General features: G+C 34.7%; 2 protein-coding genes and 1 non-coding gene across 7 annotated transcripts in view; 2 read left to right on the top strand and 1 right to left on the bottom strand.

Annotated features, from left to right (window-relative positions):
- The window catches only part of EFCAB7 (EF-hand calcium binding domain 7), a 57,100-nt gene extending 46,454 nt beyond the window's left edge, over nt 1–10,646 (bottom strand). For 2 of the 4 annotated variants that reach the window (XM_057530223.1, XM_007164336.2), the window contains exons 1-4: nt 10,495–10,646; nt 8,228–8,415; nt 826–1,037; nt 103–189 (exon numbers count right to left, since the gene is read on the bottom strand). In XM_057530223.1, the coding sequence (XP_057386206.1) occupies nt 103–189; nt 826–1,037; nt 8,228–8,414 (486 nt within the window). In that variant the 5' untranslated portion in view covers nt 8,415; nt 10,495–10,646. Of the gene's footprint in view, nt 1–102; nt 190–825; nt 1,038–8,227; nt 8,416–10,344; nt 10,466–10,494 lie in introns of those variants that run through there. The other 2 variants (XM_007164334.2, XM_007164335.2) reach the window with 2 other exon arrangements.
- A 48-nt stretch (nt 10,647–10,694) lies between these two features.
- The window catches only part of ITGB3BP (integrin subunit beta 3 binding protein), an 87,740-nt gene continuing 80,712 nt past the window's right edge, over nt 10,695–17,722 (top strand). The window contains exon 1 of one of the 2 annotated variants that reach the window (XM_007164339.2): nt 10,695–10,856. In XM_007164339.2, the coding sequence (XP_007164401.1) occupies nt 10,852–10,856 (5 nt within the window). In that variant the 5' untranslated portion in view covers nt 10,695–10,851. The remainder of the gene's footprint in view (nt 10,857–17,722) is intronic. The other variant, XM_007164338.2, reaches the window with a different exon arrangement.
- Nucleotides 17,521–17,656, top strand: LOC114236573 (small nucleolar RNA SNORA16B/SNORA16A family). The gene has a single exon (XR_003622498.1). It is a non-coding gene; the product is annotated as a small nucleolar RNA SNORA16B/SNORA16A family (small nucleolar RNA).

The following is a 17,722-nucleotide window of genomic DNA, read 5'->3' as shown; positions in this document are numbered from 1 at the left end:
ATAATATATAATTATATCATTGTCAATATTTAAAAGATGTGTGCCTTTAAAAATACTTCTCCTATACAGTAAGCAAATTTACATCAGTATGAGCTTATGTACCTTGACATAGTCAAATCTGCCATCAGCATTTACGTCAGCCAAATTGATTATGGCATTTACTTCTTCTCGAGTCATCTTCTCACCTCTCTGGAAAAAAAAGATTTATTTTAAAGCAACATGACTATCACTTTGTTATGCATGGGAAAAGTGGAAATTAATTTTAATCTTTTCTACAAGTAAATTTGAATATATGGTTTCATTAAAAATCTCAGAATGAGTATTATGTCAAGCAAAAATGAACCTATTGTATGACATAAAATTTTACAATTTTATTAAATTGTGTAAAAGTTTGCTGAATTTCAGTTTACTAAATTTCAACAATATATATCATAGATTCAGTAATAACTACTATTAAATTCAGAGTAACAATACTTTCTCATGCTGTACCAAGAAACAGAATGGTTTCTGAATCTCATTTATACTTTAGTTCTCTTTTACTTATCACATATGAACCTATCACTGATTTACAAAGAGTTCTGGCAGGAAAGAATTGCAAAGGAGCACAAGAGGATTACAACACAGGCTCAGTTTTATGCTTTATCTTTTATTTATAAAGCACCTTTCATCCAGAAGGATCTTTAAGTACTTTACAAACAACATATATGTGATTCATTTCACCTGCCAGTGAAATAGTTATTTCTGATGTGGACTTTGGTAGCCAAAGCTAGATTCCAAGTTGTTCTGCAAAACATGCATATCACAAAACTGTTTCACAGATCTTACCTTTGTTAGAAGTTTATAAAGATCAGTGTGTAAAATAGAGCCATCATCATTTACATCTAATTGCTTAAATGATTTTAGCAATTCTGCTTTTGAAGTAGGTTTTTCCTTTCTTAAAATTAAACAAAAATCATCAAAATTCAGTTTGGCAGTTTGAGGAGTCCAATACTTATTAATGGTCTTTTGGGATGGATTTCTTCCTGCATGCTGAAGAGCTGCCCAATAAAACAAGTATTATTTGTTACAGTAACATTTGGAATTGGTATTTAAGTGCATTTTAAAAAAATCATTATATACTACAATATTATACAAAAGTACACACATACCAATACATTACCTTTGATGTTGATAATCTAGTGCTATCAGTGTATGCCTGACTTTCAAAAATGACAATATACATGTATGTTACCAGCTAAAGATTCTCAAATATATTAAAATGCCAGAATTAAATAGATTTTTCCTATTCTTATAGTTGGTTCTCATCTTACATGGTTTAATTAACTGACAATATCTGAGTTACCTCATAAGAGTGCCTGGAGAAAAGAAAAAGATTTAAAAACAGCCATTCACTTAATTGTTTTGAGGACATAGGAATAAAAAAAAGCATAAATTATTACTTTTTCTGGCTCAACAAATATCTTAATGAAATGAGTAAATCATTAGTTTGAGAATATCGTTGACAACAAGTCATTATATCTAAAATGTTCATCACTGCCAGCTATTAGTTTCAAGAACATGAATCACGTCCCAAATGTCAAATACATGCACAAAATGTATCCTACTTGCAGTTACAGCCCTGCTAAAAATCAAGAATGTCAAGAAACTTTGAGAGAACTCTATTATAGAGATACAATGGTCAAATTACTTTTCATTTTTAACCAGAACATTTAAAAATAGTCCTATAACCAGTTATTCATAAGATATTCCTATTTTAAAAGCTATGCCCTTATAACTATGAGATGCAAAGAATTACAATGTGAGAAAGGCTTTGTATATTTGCATGTCATATCACACTAAAATATAATGGTTTTAAACAATTGTAGATATTTTGTACAGTTGAATAGGAGTAACTTGGTAATTTGCAAATAGACTAATCTCTTCATATTAAGACTTTAATATCTTAACACTATCTAAAATGATCCAATAGTAAGTTTCCTAAGCACCACAGACAAAATTAACAGAATTTTAAAAGGTGTAACTGTCCTGAATTATACTACAAACTTCTATTATAAAACCTTATATTGGATATTTCCCGCTATCTTAGGTGAGATTTCACAAGATCTATGCATTGTCAATCACCATTAAAAATTGAAAACCTAGATATTCTACAATTTAATGTAATAAGGAATAATATATAAAAAACAATTTAACTAAAGAAATATCCTCAAGGAAATAGAACCCAGATTAAGGCAATAAAATGCAGACATTTGTGAGTCCATTATATTGAACATTCATTGTACACAAGAATAATATGAGGTGATTTTTTATTTTTAAAGATATAAGCTTCTTGGTTCCTAAGAAGTTTTATAATCTAAATAGCAAGTCCACACCTTAAGTGTAAAGTTGCTACTTGTGGTCAAGATTTATGGCTAATAACATATTAGAAGTTAATGGACTAAGATAAATGTTCCCATCTTCCAGATTATGCCAGTGCATTGTACCTAGATAACATAAACTTTGGCAAAGAAACAGAAACAAGATCATCAACTAGAGGTGACTCTCAGAGTTACCAAAAGTTACAGCTATAGCAACTGCCATCTTCCATTCACCTAGAAAGCCTTTGTGGAAATTTGTAACAGTGGAAATAACATGTTTTTTAAAATTTCCACAAGTTTATTTTGGAAGTAGACAAAAGCCCTAATTACCATGTTGCCCAGGAATAAAAGATAAGTAGTCTGCCTAGTGTATAAGTGGACAATTCCTTAATTCATCTATCAAGATAATCACAAAAAAGGGCATATGTGTTTTAGGATTCCATCCCCAGTCAGCCTCCTCCCTTTAAAATCTGGGAATACAAGTAGGACCTAAATGAAGTTGTGATTTAAAGTCAAAAGTCCATGTGAAAAAAATGGTATTTTCTGTCCAGCTCTGGAAAAATAGATGTGTAACTCTTCCCCACAAGTGGCAGCTCAAATGCTTGTTGCTATCTTCAATAACAAAATATTTTAAAAATATTTTTTAAATTACTGTTGTCTAAAAGAACAACTTTCTCAGAATAAAATTATTTTTGCCAAAACATGTATTAACTAAACATTCCCATATCTAAGAAATAGGTACAATACTAACCTAACTTTAATCTTTAGTTTTAGAATTAGTTGGAGCTCATTATTAAGTCCAATAACAGTGAAAACACAATGTAATTGTAGATGTTTAAAGGTTTACACCAAAATACTGATCTTCTGCCAGGGTTTACTTTAAGCTTTGACATGAGTTTATAATACCTGTATTATTTGTAAGCTGGGAAAAAAAGGAACTCTAAAGTTCTCTTTGACTTTCCATTTCCAAATAAGATAAAGTACTGCTTTATCCTATTTCAAAATGGAATGTCAAAGCACATGTACGTGCATAAGTGGCAGAAGGTTATAGACGAAAGGCATAAAAGTTTAAGAAAGAGACATCACTGGTTCACACAACCAGTTTTTTAAAATCTAGATTATCTGAAATCAATCATTACAATTTTACAAAGAATATTCCACCATAAAATCAAAAGTTGTAGAGATGAACACTACATTATTATCCTCCCAGATAATTCTATACGACTGATAACACCTTAGTAATACATACTCATTGATTTAAACTAAATGCCATAGTAGCAGAAAGCATGTTAAACTTTTAAACTTTGTAGATTCATGATCTCAGCCAATATTCAAAAGAATAGAGAGAAAAAACTAAAATTATAGTTTATAATAAAATATAAATTTTAATCTTTTCAATTTTTATATTTCCCAAAATGGGTTTCCTCAAATAGATATCTTATTGCATATAAATCCAAGACACTGTTGCAAGAATATGTCAGATTTTTTATTTCAGGAAACTGTTTCTAAAGTTGGCAAAAAAACTCAGTTTTTCTACCCATAAAGTTATTAGCCTTGATGAAACCGACATGAGCATAGTATTATCTGGTATTGTTGTTTCCCACTTTCTTAAGACTAAAGACCTCCAAGTCATTTGACACACCTAGTAAGGACCAAATTCACTGGTTTGGGGGATATCTGCACCAGAAGATTTAAAATATAATGGAAAACACAACCATACAAAATCTACGGGATGCAGAAAAAGCAGTTATTAGAGGAAAGTTCATAGCAATACAGGTCTTCCTCAAAAAACAAGAAAAATCTCAAATAAACAACCTAAACTACCACTTAAAAGAATTAGAAAAAGAACAAACAAAACCTAAAGTCAGCAGAAGAACGGAAGGAAGAAAGATCAGACAGGAAATAAATAAAACAGAGCTTAAAAAAAAAAATAGAAAAAGTCAATAAAACCAAAAGCTGGTTCTTTGAAAGAATAAACAAGACTGACAAACCTCTGGCCAGGCTCACCAAGAAGAAGAGAGAATACAAATAAACAAAATAAGAAATGAAAAAGGAGACATAAGAACTGATACCACAGAAATACAAAAAAACCACATGGGAATAGTATGAACAATCATATGCCAACAAATTTGACAACCTAGAAGAAATTGACAAGTTTCTAGAAACATACAGCCCACCAAAATTAAATCAAGAAGAAATAGATAATTTGAACAGATGGATCACTAGAACTGAAATAGAATCTGTAATTTAAAAACTCCCTACAAACAAAAGTCCAGGACCAGATGGCTTCACAGGCAAATTCTACCAAACATACAAAGAAGAACTTATACCGATCCTTCTCAAACTCTTTCAAAAAGTTGAAGAGGAGGGAACACTCCCAAGGTCATTCAATGAAGCCACCATCACCCTGATACCAAAACCAGACAAAGACACCACCAAAAAAGAAAATTGCAGGCCAATATCTTTGATGAATATAGATGCAAAAATTCTCAACAAAATATTAGCAAACCAAATCCAACAACGCATAAAAAAGATCATACACCACGACCAAGTGGGATTCATCCCAAGTTCACAAGGATGGCTCAACATATGCAAATCAATCAATTTTGTTTATGATACACCACATAAACAAAAGAAAAGTCAAAAACCACATCATCATCTCAATAGATGCAAAAAAAGCACGTGACAAAATCCAACATCCATTCATGATAAAAACTCTTACCAAAGTGGGTATAGAGGGAACATATCTCAAAATAGTAAAAGCTATTTATGACAAACCCACAGCCAATATAATACTCAATGGTGAAAAATTAAAAGCCTTTCTGCTAAAATCTGGAACAAGACAAGGATGCCCACTCTCACCACTTCTCTTCAACACAGTATTGGGAGTCTTAGCCACAGCAATCAGACAAGAAAAAGAAACAAAAGGTATCCAAGTTGGAAGGGAAGAGGTAAAATTGTCATTATACGCAGATGATATGATACTATAGATAGAAAACCCTAAAGACTCCACACAAAAACTACTAGAACTGATAAACAAATTCAGCAAGATAGCAGGATACAAGTTTAACATACAGAACCTGGTTGCATTTCTTTACACCAACAATGAAATATCAGAAAGGGAATGTAAAAAACAATACCTTTTAAAATCACAACCCCAAAAATAAAATATTAGGAATAAACCTCACCAAGGAGGTGAAGATTTATATGTTGATAACTATAAAGCATTAATGAAGGAAACTGAAGATGATTCAAAGAAATGGAAGATATCCCATGCTCTCGGACTGGAAGAATTAATATTGTTAAAATGGCTATACTACCCAAAGCAATCTACAGATTTAATGTGATCCCTATCAAATTCCCATGACCTTTTCCACAGATCTAGAACAAATAATCCTAAAATTCATATGGAACCATAAAAGACCCAGAATTGCCAAAGCAATGCTGAAGAAAAAAAACAAAGCAGGAGACATAGCCATCCCAGACCTCAGACAGTACTACAAAGCTACAGTAATCAAAACAGTGTGGTACTGGTACAGAAACAGACATATGGACCAATGGAACAGAATGGAGAGCCCAGAAATAAACCCACACACCTATGGTCAATGAATCTTCGACAAAGGAGGTAAGAATACACAATGGGAAAAAGACAGTCTCTTCAGCAAGTGGTGTTGGGAAAGTTGGACAGCTGCATGTAAATCAATGAAGTTAACACACTGTCTCACCATACACAAATATAAACTCAAAATGGCTTAAAGACTTAAACATAAGACATGACTCCATAAAACTCCTAGAAGAGAACACAGGCAAAATATTCTCTGACATAAATTGTACCAATGTTTTTTTAGGTCAGTCTCCCAAGGCAATAGAAATAAAACCAAAAATAAACAAATGGGACCTAATCAAATTTACAAGCTTTTGCACAGCAAAGGAAACCACCAACAAAATGAAAAGACAACCCACAGAATAGGAGAAAATATTCGCAAATGATGCAACTGACAAGGGCTTAATTTCCAAAATATACAAACAGCTCATACAACTCAACAATGAAAAAACAAACCACCCAATTGAAAAATGGGAAGAAGACCTAAAGAGACATTTCTCCAAAGAAGAAATACAAATGGCCAATAGGCACATGAAAAGATGCTCCACATCGCTAATTATTAGAGAACTTCAAATCAAAACTACAATGAAGTACCACCTCACGCTGGTCAGAATGGCCATCATTAAACAAATAATAAATGCTGAAGAGGGTGTGGAGAAAAGGGAATCCTCCTACACTGTTGGTGGGAATGTAAAGTTTGTGCAGACACTGTGGAAAACAGTATGGCGGTTCCTCAGAGAACTAAAAATAGGGCTTCCCTGGTGGCGCAGTGGTTAAGAATCAACCTGCCAATGCAGGGGACATGGGTTCAAGCCCTGGTCCGGGAAGATCCCACATGGTGCATAGCAACTAAGCCTGTGTGCCTAACTACTGGGCCTGCTCTCTAGAGCCTGCAAGCCACAACTACTGAGCGCACGTGCCACAGCTACTGAAGCCTGTGCACCTAGAGCCCATACTCCGCAACAAGAGAAGCCACCGCAATGAGATGCACGCACACTGCAACGAAGAGTAGCTCCCACTCACTGCAACCAGACAAAGCCTGCGCACAGCAACAAAGACCCAACGCAGCCTAAAATAAATAAATTTATTTAAAAAAAAAGAAAACTAAAAATGGAATTACCATATGATCCAGTAATCCCACTTCTGGGCATATATCTAGACAAAAACTATAATTCAAAAAGATACATGCACCCCTATGTTCATAGCAGCACTATTCACAGCAGCCAAGATATGAAACAACCTAAATGTCCATCGAAAGATGAATGGATAAAGAAGATATGGTACATATAAACAATGGAATACTACTTAACCATAAAAAGAACAAAATAATGCCATTTGCAGCAACATGGATGCAACTAGAGATTATCATACTAAATGAGAAAGAGAAAGACAAATACCATATTATATTACTTATATGTGGAATCTAAAATATGATACAAATGAACCTACTTATGAAACAGAAACAGAATCACAGACATAGAGAATAGACTGGTGCTTGCTAAGGGGGAGGAGGGTGGGAGAGGGTTGGACTGGGAGTTTGAGATTAGCAGTTGCAAACTGGTATACATAGAATAGATAGACAACAAGGTCCTACTGTATAGGACAGGGAACTATATTCAATATCCTGTGATAAACCATAATGGAAAAGAATATGAAAAAGAATGTATATATATAGCTGAGTCACTTAGCTGTACAGCAGTAATGAACACAACATTGTAATTCAACTCTACTTCAATAAAAAATAAACTAAAAAAATACAATGGAAAGAAGCAAAAAAAGATCAACTCTCTCTAACTCTCACCCCTAAAGAGCAGGACAAAGCCCAGAATTCTTAACTTTCTTTTAAAATGTCACTTATTTCCTATATATATATATATTCCCTTTACATTTTCCCCAGTGTAGGTCAAATTCAGACTAGTGATTCAGTTGCCAGAAGTGTTTTAATTCTATCATTATAAATCTTAAAGTACCAACATAAGAATTTATGAATCTTAAAGTATGAAGATAAGAATTTCAAAAATGTTTTTAAGCAAGTAATTGATGGAAGCTTTAAAAATACTAATCTAGTCCATTTGAACACTGAAAGTTTTATTTTGAACCTCTTAGACGATGTAGCTATATAAAATGGCACAATAGCATAAGGTAGTTCCATTGCTCAAGCTTAACTAAGAAACTGGAATGATTCAACAATGTAATTCTAATTGCAGTCTTTCTGATCTATTAGCTTTCAACAAATAAGGCAAGCTACTTAAGTTAAAAAAATTACCTAAGCAAAGTTGATCTTTAGAAATAATGTTATCTAAGCTGCTTTTGAAAACAGTTAAGTAGGCAGCTCTACAATTCATATAAAATATCTCCTCTTCAGTTAGTGGAAATTTCTTTGATCGAGGACTCTCTGAAAGCGTTGATTTCTGACTGGAGAAAGCTGCATCACTTCCTGGACTGATGGCCATTCTATTAGAAAATAATTTAAAATTTTATTTTAGTCAATGTTAATCCTAAAATGCAAGTGTCACTTTGCCTTTCAAACTGGGGCGGGGGGGGCGGGAATCAAGACATCAAGGTTTTTATATGTGGAAAAAAGCTGTACATTATAATATGCATACAGTTATATTATCATATGTTAAGCTAGAATAAGCCTTTGGCAGTTGCTTTCTAAATATATATATATAAGAGAGCCAAAAGAACAAAGCCAAAACAAAGGTGTAACATAAATACAAAAGAAGAATCACAGGGCAAAGGAAAAGCATGCATCTATTCTCTCAAAATTAGAGGACAGTCAGTTGAGACTCTTCATAGGGTTGTAATGAGGATTAAGTAAATTAACACATGTGAAGCATATAGAACAGTGCCTGGCACATAATAAGTGCTAAATAAACTGTAGATAGAGTGAATCGCCACCATAATGAGAATTTGACTATAATGTGATTGGCAGTTGGCATCCATCTCCACAGCAGCATCAACCAGGTCATTTCACTAACATCTCAGTAATTCAGCCCCACATTTTAAATGACTGAATTTTAAAAATCCAGTCATTTATAGCATTATCCTGAGGTTTTACTGTGTTCCATTACTACCAATAATAATGTTAATAATAATAATAATAATTTGGGGGGTTTATATAGCACCTCTGCTCATAAGAGCTTAAAGAACTGTCATACATCTTGATTTATACCTACTACAGTGGTCAGGTATTTTTTGCCTGTTTTACAGATAAGGACATTGAGAGACAGAGATGTCATCCAGCTAATAGTAAGTAGCAAAAGGCAGTAAATTTCAATACCAGTTTCTTCTTTTTTTAATGTGAATGAAGGCTTCTTGTACAACAGTTACTATGAGGCCCTAAATTGTGCTGGAGGTCTAACAGCTTGCAACATTATTTTACCCAGCTCTGACTTCTAAAAATACATTCCAACATAATAAATTGAATATTTCAAGTTTAACAATAAGACGACACAGGTAGGGTCCCCTTCAGGACTCATTGGATTCTTACTCAGGAGGCCTAAATCACTTGCACCTTCTTGAATTATATAGGTCTTTTACACTTGGGAAAGAAAGATAATAATCGCTTATCATGGATGAAGTACCCTATTTATAATACACAGACCGCCTGCCTGACACTTTCATCTTACACCAGATTTAGAAGGACCCCACAGGGATGCGGTGTCACAGTCTGGTTACTGCAAATTGGTATCACTATAATTAAGCATCACAGTTCTAAACACATACGCATGCAAGCATCTCCTCACAAATGTGAAAGAAAACTGTTCCAATAAGGAAGGGAGAATGAACGTTCGTTTTGCAGCCAGCAACTTAAAAATGTAAATATTTTTTTAAGATTGTCCTCAAATGCTCTTTCCAAATAAGGTGACTCCCTCACGTGGAAATTCCATGTGTGATATGTTCCAGAATGCTATTTTTTCCCTCTCTGTAACGAGAGACTAAACTGAAGCTTAAATATATAATTAAATATATAATTGCGCCCCTCAGGCTTGGAAACCTCCTGCATCTAAAACTCCAGCCCAAGACCAAGACAAGGGCCTAGAGAGTACATTGCAGCGAACCGCTCCATAAATAAGCAGCCACACAATAGCAAGAAAAATAAACTGTGAACAAGCGCCTAAGGCTTCTAAAGGGCCAAGGGAAAATAGCCATCCAGTCGCCGTCCCTACACAGTAACATACGTTCACAGCTGATATCCGGCAACATCTCTCTATTTTTGTATTCCTCTGGGAATAAAACTGCATTTATATGTACATTTTTAAGTACAGACACGGAGCAAGTGTACGTATGACAGAGAGGTAAAAGATGCAGGTGGAGAAAGAGAAGCCGAACAGTGACGAACGGAGCGGGCGAAGAGACAGACAGCGAGCTGCTTGCTACCTAACTGCAGGTCACAAACGAGGAAGCGCAGCCAATTCTCCTCACGGATTCCGCAATCCTCTCACAGCGGCCGGACGGTCCTTGGCCTTCTTTTAATTACCATGGCAACTGCACCTCTCCGCTACCGGAAACAAGATACGGAGTACCTACCCAAATGGTCCGGCTAGAAATCTAGGGATAGTTAGTCCAGAGCCAACGGAGATGGCTCTGCCTCTCTTCTATCGGGGGCCTTCTGGTCAGAGTCGTGAGAGAGGGTCCTGCGTTGCCCTGGCAGGGACTGAGAGCTGTCCTAGGCTAGACTCTCCTCCCCCCTTCCCGGCATACACTGGGATCCCTTGTCGCTGGGGGAGTGTTTCCGGCGGGCCGCGTGGAGTGTGGCACAGCGTCGAGTCACCGTTCGCCCGCGCTTTTCAGGCTTCAGTGTTTCCCTCCGAAGGTTCTCTGTTTTCGTAAGAGGTTGCTCAGTGGTTTTTATCCAGCGACAGGGGTGCGTCCCTGAATGTCGAAATGCCGTAAGTATCTCCTCCCCGGGTGTTGCTGTGTTTGGGCCCCTCTGTGAGCAAGAAGATATTATGTAGCCCAATAACCTTTTCTGTTTTCCCACTTTTCCTACTTTTTCTTTATCTTTTCCTCCGACAGTTCCTAGTGCTTGGTTCCCTCAACCTACGTCTGCTTCCCTTCCAGCCTTACTTATCCGGTAGTATTTGTCCACTTTAGTTCTGATTCCACAAGGCTTCTGACAGATTTTATAGGCTGTGGGTTTTATTTAGTGATGTATTGCTTGAAATAATTTCAAATATGGTTAACATACCGAGAATAGGACAGGGTAGATTGCATCACGCCGTATAATTTGATAAAGCCATTTAATGCCTAGATTAGTGTCGTGAGCTCATACAAACTTGTGGCAGAACTCATGGACCGGGTCCCAAGAGACCTGAACGCCAGCTCTCAAATGAGGAAGCATAGCCAATTCTGTAAAGAGCTGTCCAACGTTGAGCGAGTCAATCATCTCCGGGCTTCAGTTTTCTTGCTTATCACTGCCCAATAGAGCCTTTTTTTTTTTTTTTAAGCTCCGTAAAGGACTTTTTTTGGGGGGGTGGGGGTGGGGATAATATATAACACATGAAATTCTCTGGCTGCCTCTTTGTCCCCAGGCTGATTTAGGTACCCTCTCTTGCGTGCTTCTAGAGTAACTTATTTCTCTGTCACATTCAGGTTTGAGCAAATGCAGAGTAACACAGGGTGGGAGGAGGGACATCTGTATCAAATAGGAATTGACATGAAAGTGGAAAGATTTGCAGAAATAATAACCTACATTTGTTGAATGTTTAATTATGATTTGGATACTGTGTTTAGCAATTTCCCTACATTTTCTCATTGAATCTTAAAAAGGACCTTGGGAGGTAGGCGCTGCTGTTATCTCTACTTTCTAGATTAGGGAACTCAGCACCTAATACGGTGTCCTACACACAGGTATCAATAAATACATGTTTCACTTATACCCTTAAAAGGTATGGATTATTAAAGAGGTCTTCCTTTCCCCAAAATGAAGCAAAAAGACTTGCCTCACTACTCTTGCACTAGAAGAATAACCCAGTTAGCACTTATACAAAGCTGTGAGGAAAGTGTAACAAAGTCCCTGCCAAATAGGAATACAATGGAAACTTGTGTGTGTTTGCTTAACAAGTAGTGATACTTTCTGAACTATGCTCCTGTTCTGCTGTAGATAGTAGGGAACCCCAAAAAAAACTGTTAAACGGGGACCTTTTGGACAACTGTTTTCTTAACATATTAACAGGTACATGTTATATTAGGAGTGTCTGCAGTAATTATATTTTGGAAATAAATACATAACCTTAAAGTTGAGGTTGACATCTTAAATATATAGCGACTTCACTGAGTTTATTTTGGCATAGTGATTTAAGACCAAATTAATGGTTAAATAATGCAAAAGTATTTTAGTAGAGGATCTCCACAATTGTTAGTAAACTTTTATTTTTCAATGTGGTTAAACTGCAGGGTCACAAATGGTGGTGCAAAAAGTCATCTTGGCAAGTTACATGTGAAAGTGGTATGGTTTTTAAGTGATGTTGAGATGTTGACTTTTTGGTACTTGGTATTTTGGGTATTGGATTGTGTGATCTATCTCTTTTCTAATTTCTTTAAACCTTGACAGGAAAAAAATATAATGAGTGTGGAAATACACATGGCCTAAATTAATCTAAAATGAATAATAAACAATAAATATCCAATACCAATAGAGTGGATGGATGAATCTTAAAAATATACTGGGTGAAAGAACCAATTTGTAGAAAACTACATATAGCATATTATCTTTATAAAGCTTAAGAACAAGCAAAAAAACTTTAATTTGGGATTCTATATGTATATGATAAGATTATTAAGGGAAGAAAAACAGGGAATTGATAAATACAAAATTTAGTTTAATGGTTGCCTTCTCGGGAAAGCAGACGTAATAGAGAAGGAGCATACAGGTGTACCCATCCATATTGGTAATGATCTAGTTCTTAAATTGTGTGGTGAGTTTATGGGTGTTTATTTTCTTATTATGCTTCGTAACTTGATTATTATACATGTATTCTTTAGTATGCATCAAATACTACTTAAAATGTTTTTAAAGGATTTAGAGATTACTTATCTTGAATTAAATTCTCAATAAGTATAGTTTTCTCTGCCTTCTCTTTGTTTCTATAAGACAGATGCTATCTTGGAACTGGGAAAACAAATGAATTGGATAAATGTGTTTCCTGGTTTCATTAGGCTAATCATCATCCCTTTCAAATTTGCTCCTCCTCTGTGTACATTATAAAATTAGTGGCATCATCATTTCTCTATCTAGGTTGAAACCTTAATTTAAAATTTTATTTTATTTTTATTTTTTGGATTTGAAGACTTTGAAATGAGACAAACCAGGGTTTGAATCTTGGTTCTGCTACTTTACCAGCTGTGTGACCCTTAGATTGTTACTCAGTGAGTTCATGGATTAGTATAGTTACTCATTAAATAGTAATTGAATTATAAAGTTGCTGCTTGTAAGAGATTTCATCTTTATAGACAAATTTCACACCATGTTTATATTTGCATAATACTAAAGTCAAACATACTTTTGTAATAGCTCTTTCTGTAAATAATCAAATCCCCTTCTAGTGCTTTTTCCCCCCTTATATTTTTTCCTTTATAAAGATTCCTAGTATCACTTGCTTAATCTTTCTAATTAGTGTGAATTATCATGCTAATTCAGCCAAAGACATTCCATCTATTCCTGTAAGAGTTAATTTTATTCTGTTCCAAGCTATAGACTGAATTAAGATTATAAAGTTGGAATACCTTTAGTGTTGGAGGAAACGGTTAACAGTATTTCTGTGGGGTCCATTCTGATGATGTATTCATAAAAATCTGAGAGTTTTCTGAGAGAACTTTAAAATATGCTTTATTTTCCTTGATAAAAGAAAATGAATATAAGAATATTCTGGGTCTGATAAGCTATTTTATTGCACCTATTTGGGTTTGTAGTCATGCTGGTGATAGCGCCAAGTACAATGATTTTTATTGTTGGGGGGGGTGAAATGATGTGCCAGGTTAAGTAAAAGTTAACCATTTAATAAACACCCATTGAATCATAGTAGATATTCAAAGTTCTATTAATTCTTTTACTTTAAAAGTATAGTACATTTTAAAAGAAGATTGAAGTTGTTAGTACTTGCTTTAAGTATGAAAAACATGAATTTTAAATACAATTCTTTCCTGCTTGTGAAAGTCAGCAAAAAAAGTAAGGACAGAAATGAGGAAGCTATAGTACAGCCTTGTAATAGTGACATGAGGGACTCCCCTCATATGGCAGACAAGAATCTCTCAGACTCTTATCAGTCAAAAGCAACTTGACCCTGCATAAATCATATTTTTTATTGCATCCTTGGACTTGGAGGAAGTTAAATCTCAAGGGGTGAAACAAAAATAGCCAAAACCAGATCTGTAATCAGTAAGCACAGATGAAAGGCAGATTGCCCTGAATATAAATACTGATATCCATGTTGTGCTTGATAGACTAAGCCTTGGGCTATAGGCAAGGTAAGGAAGTTAAACTTGAGACTACATTTAAGCTGGGAAGGGAGCTAAAATGATCCCTAGTTGGTATGGATCCCTTGGCTAGTAATGAAATTAAATGTACATCTTTGGAGGAAGCATCCTCAATTTAGGCCTCTACTTTTTCACAGGTTAAGATCAACCAAATATCCAAAATCTAGATAAACAAACATAAAAGGAAACAAACTACCATGAGTGAAAGTTAAAACACATAGTAATCAACGGATTTAGATCCCAAAGACTTTACAAAATGGAATTATCAGAGATACAATATGAAATAATTGAACAGAATACTTAAATAAAAAGTTGAATCACAAAAATTAGCAAGTAATGAGACTACCCAAAATGACGAGGCAAATTTTAAACTAGGATGATTAAAATGTTTAGAAACAAAAAATATATAATTGTTGAAATAAAAGCTCAGTAGATGGACTTCAGTGTTATAGTAGATTGTGTTGAACTGAACCTTCCATAGATAACAATTTTAAACTCTGGGCAAAATATTAAAAGTAACTTCTTGAAGGCACTGGAAAGCAACCATACTAGGTAGAAATTGGAGGGGAGTTGACCCTTGAAAGAAGGGAACTACAATGTGCAAAGTTTGCATTTATATTGTTTTATCCAAGGGCAGTCCATATGATGTAGTACAGCTAGAACTCAATGAGAAAGCTCCAGTTTTACTTGTTTGAAGAGTTGGGTTAAGAGCTTGGGATTACCAGAATTGCTGGCAAGTAAAGGGAAAATCCTAAAAAGAGGGTAGCCCCAAAATCTGATTATAAACTGCCAGAATCCTTGATGGATCCCTTAACTGCACATGGATTAGGGATTCTCCATGAAGCCTGGCAGGAAGCAACAGCTGGGATGCTGAAAGAATTGAACAGTGATTTCAGCTGCTGTCCATCACTGGGGAGACAGATTTTATAGTTTGAGTTTATTCAAGTTAAATGCCTGCTAGAACAAAACAACACTTAAGAGTTAAGAGTAAGAAAGAGTAAGAAAGCAGAATTCAGAGTCTCAATGTCATATCGTCTACAATGTACAAGATGCAATAAAATAATACCAGACAAGCAAAGAAACAAAATATGACTCGTTGAGAGAGAGTCAATTGAAATTGACCCCAAGATGACTTAGATTTTAGAATTAGCAGACAAAGACTTTAAAGCACCTACTATAAATATGTTCAAGAACTTAAAGGGAAAAAAATGGTCATAATGAAAGGACACATGGGGAATCTCAGAAGAGAAAAAGATGCAATGGAAATTCTGTATTTGAAAAGTACAATACCTAGAATGAAAATATTTACTGTGTGGGCTTTATAGCGCAAGAAAAGAACTTGAAGATAGAATAATAGAAATGATCTAATTGAAAAAATAAAATACAGAGACTTAGTGACTTCTGGGACAATATCAAGTGGTCTAATATATGTAAGTAGAGTCCTAGAAACAGAAGAGAATGGGAATGAAATTAAAAATATATGTATTTTAAGAAATAATGGCTCCTAAATTTCTCACTTTTGCTGAAAAACATAAAGTACAGATCCAAGAAGCTCAGCAAACTCCAGTTGAGATGAAAAATATGTATGTGTTTGTCTATGCACATGTACATATACGTGCCATAGTCAAACTGATAAAAATTAAAAATGAAGCAAAAATCTTCAAAGCAGCCAGAGAAAATTGATGCTTTACCTGTAGGGGAAACTGTTCAAATGAAAGCTGACTTCTCATAAAAAAACCATGGAGGTCAGAAGACAGTAGAATGACATTTTAAAGTGCTAAAAGGAAAAACACCTCAACCCAGAATTCTATATGTAGACACTATCCTTCAAAATGAAGGTAAAATAATGATATTATCAGATAAAAACAGAATATTTGTCACCAGCAGACCTGCATAGAAGAAATGCTAAAAAAAGTTCTTTGAGCTGAAGGGAAATGATATCAAGTACAAATTTACATCTATTTGAAGAATACTGGGAATGGTATATATGTGATAAGATATAAAAGACTATAGTTGTCCATCAGTATCTGTGGAGGATTGGTTCCAGGAGGCCCCACTTATACTAAAATCACACAGATTTTATGCTCAAGTCCCTTATATAAAATGGTGTAGTACAATGAAAACAGTTGGCCCTCCGTATCCAAGGGTTTTCTCTCCACAGAGTCAACCAACCATGGATGGAAATCTTGATCCACAGATGTGAAACCCATGAATATGGAGGGTTGACTGTATATTTATAGAAAAAAAATCTGTGTATAAGTAGACCAGCACAGTTCAAATGCATGTTGTTCAAGGGTCAACTGTATATATTTTTTGCTTGTAACTTCTTGAATAGATGTGAGTGTTTAAAGCAAAAATTATAACACTTACTGTGGGTTTTATAACATGTATAACAGTATAGCACAAAGGACAGAGGAAATGGACAGTAACATTGTAAGATTCTTGCATTTATGTAAAGTAGTATTGTATTAACTCTAAATGAACTGTGATGTGTTAAAAAGGCATACTGTAATGCCCCAGAGTAACTAATAAAAAATACAAAGAAAAATAATACATAACCCAAAAAATACATAAAAAACAACAGAGGAATTGAAGTGGTATACTGAAAAATGTTTAATCAAAAGAAGGCAGGAAAGGAAGATCAGAGGACTAAAAAACAAATGAGACAGATAGAAAACAAGTAGCAAAATGTAGACCCAACTGTATAATGATTACATTAAGTTTAAGTGCAATAAAGATACCAACGAAAATGTACAGAATATCAGACTGGATTTAAATATATATAGATTGATGTATATATATGTTTATATGTATATATGTATATATCCCAACTCATTTAATCCTCATAACACTGATACCACCCTAACTGGATACCAAAATACAATAAAAGAATTATAAGAACATTGCTGAACAATGTATTTCATGAACATAGAATCAAAAATCCTCAGCAGAAGATTAGCAAATCTAATTCAGCAGCTGTAAAAGAGACAATACATCATATCCAAGTAGGATTTATCCCAAGAATGCAGTTATTTCAATATTTGAAAATCAATTATTGTTTTTAAAAGGAGAATAAAGGATGGTCCTAATCGAAGATGCAGCTGCTTCTACATAACTGCTCTGGTCAAAAAGGAGTCCAAAGTGACAGTTTTCCTTGATGATCACTGTTCTGTTTGCTGTAAATGATCTACAGCATTTCAGGAAAAAGACAGTTCCCATTGTACCTGTCATTTCTCAGCTGTGCCAGCTGAAGGTTGAGCTTTCTGGTGAGTGAGGACTC

Source organism: Balaenoptera acutorostrata, chromosome 1, assembly GCF_949987535.1.
Source record: "Balaenoptera acutorostrata chromosome 1, mBalAcu1.1, whole genome shotgun sequence".
Taxonomy (NCBI): Eukaryota; Metazoa; Chordata; class Mammalia; order Artiodactyla; family Balaenopteridae; genus Balaenoptera; species Balaenoptera acutorostrata.
Note: the sequence above shows the minus strand (reverse complement) of the source record. Positions and strands in the feature narration are given on the sequence as shown.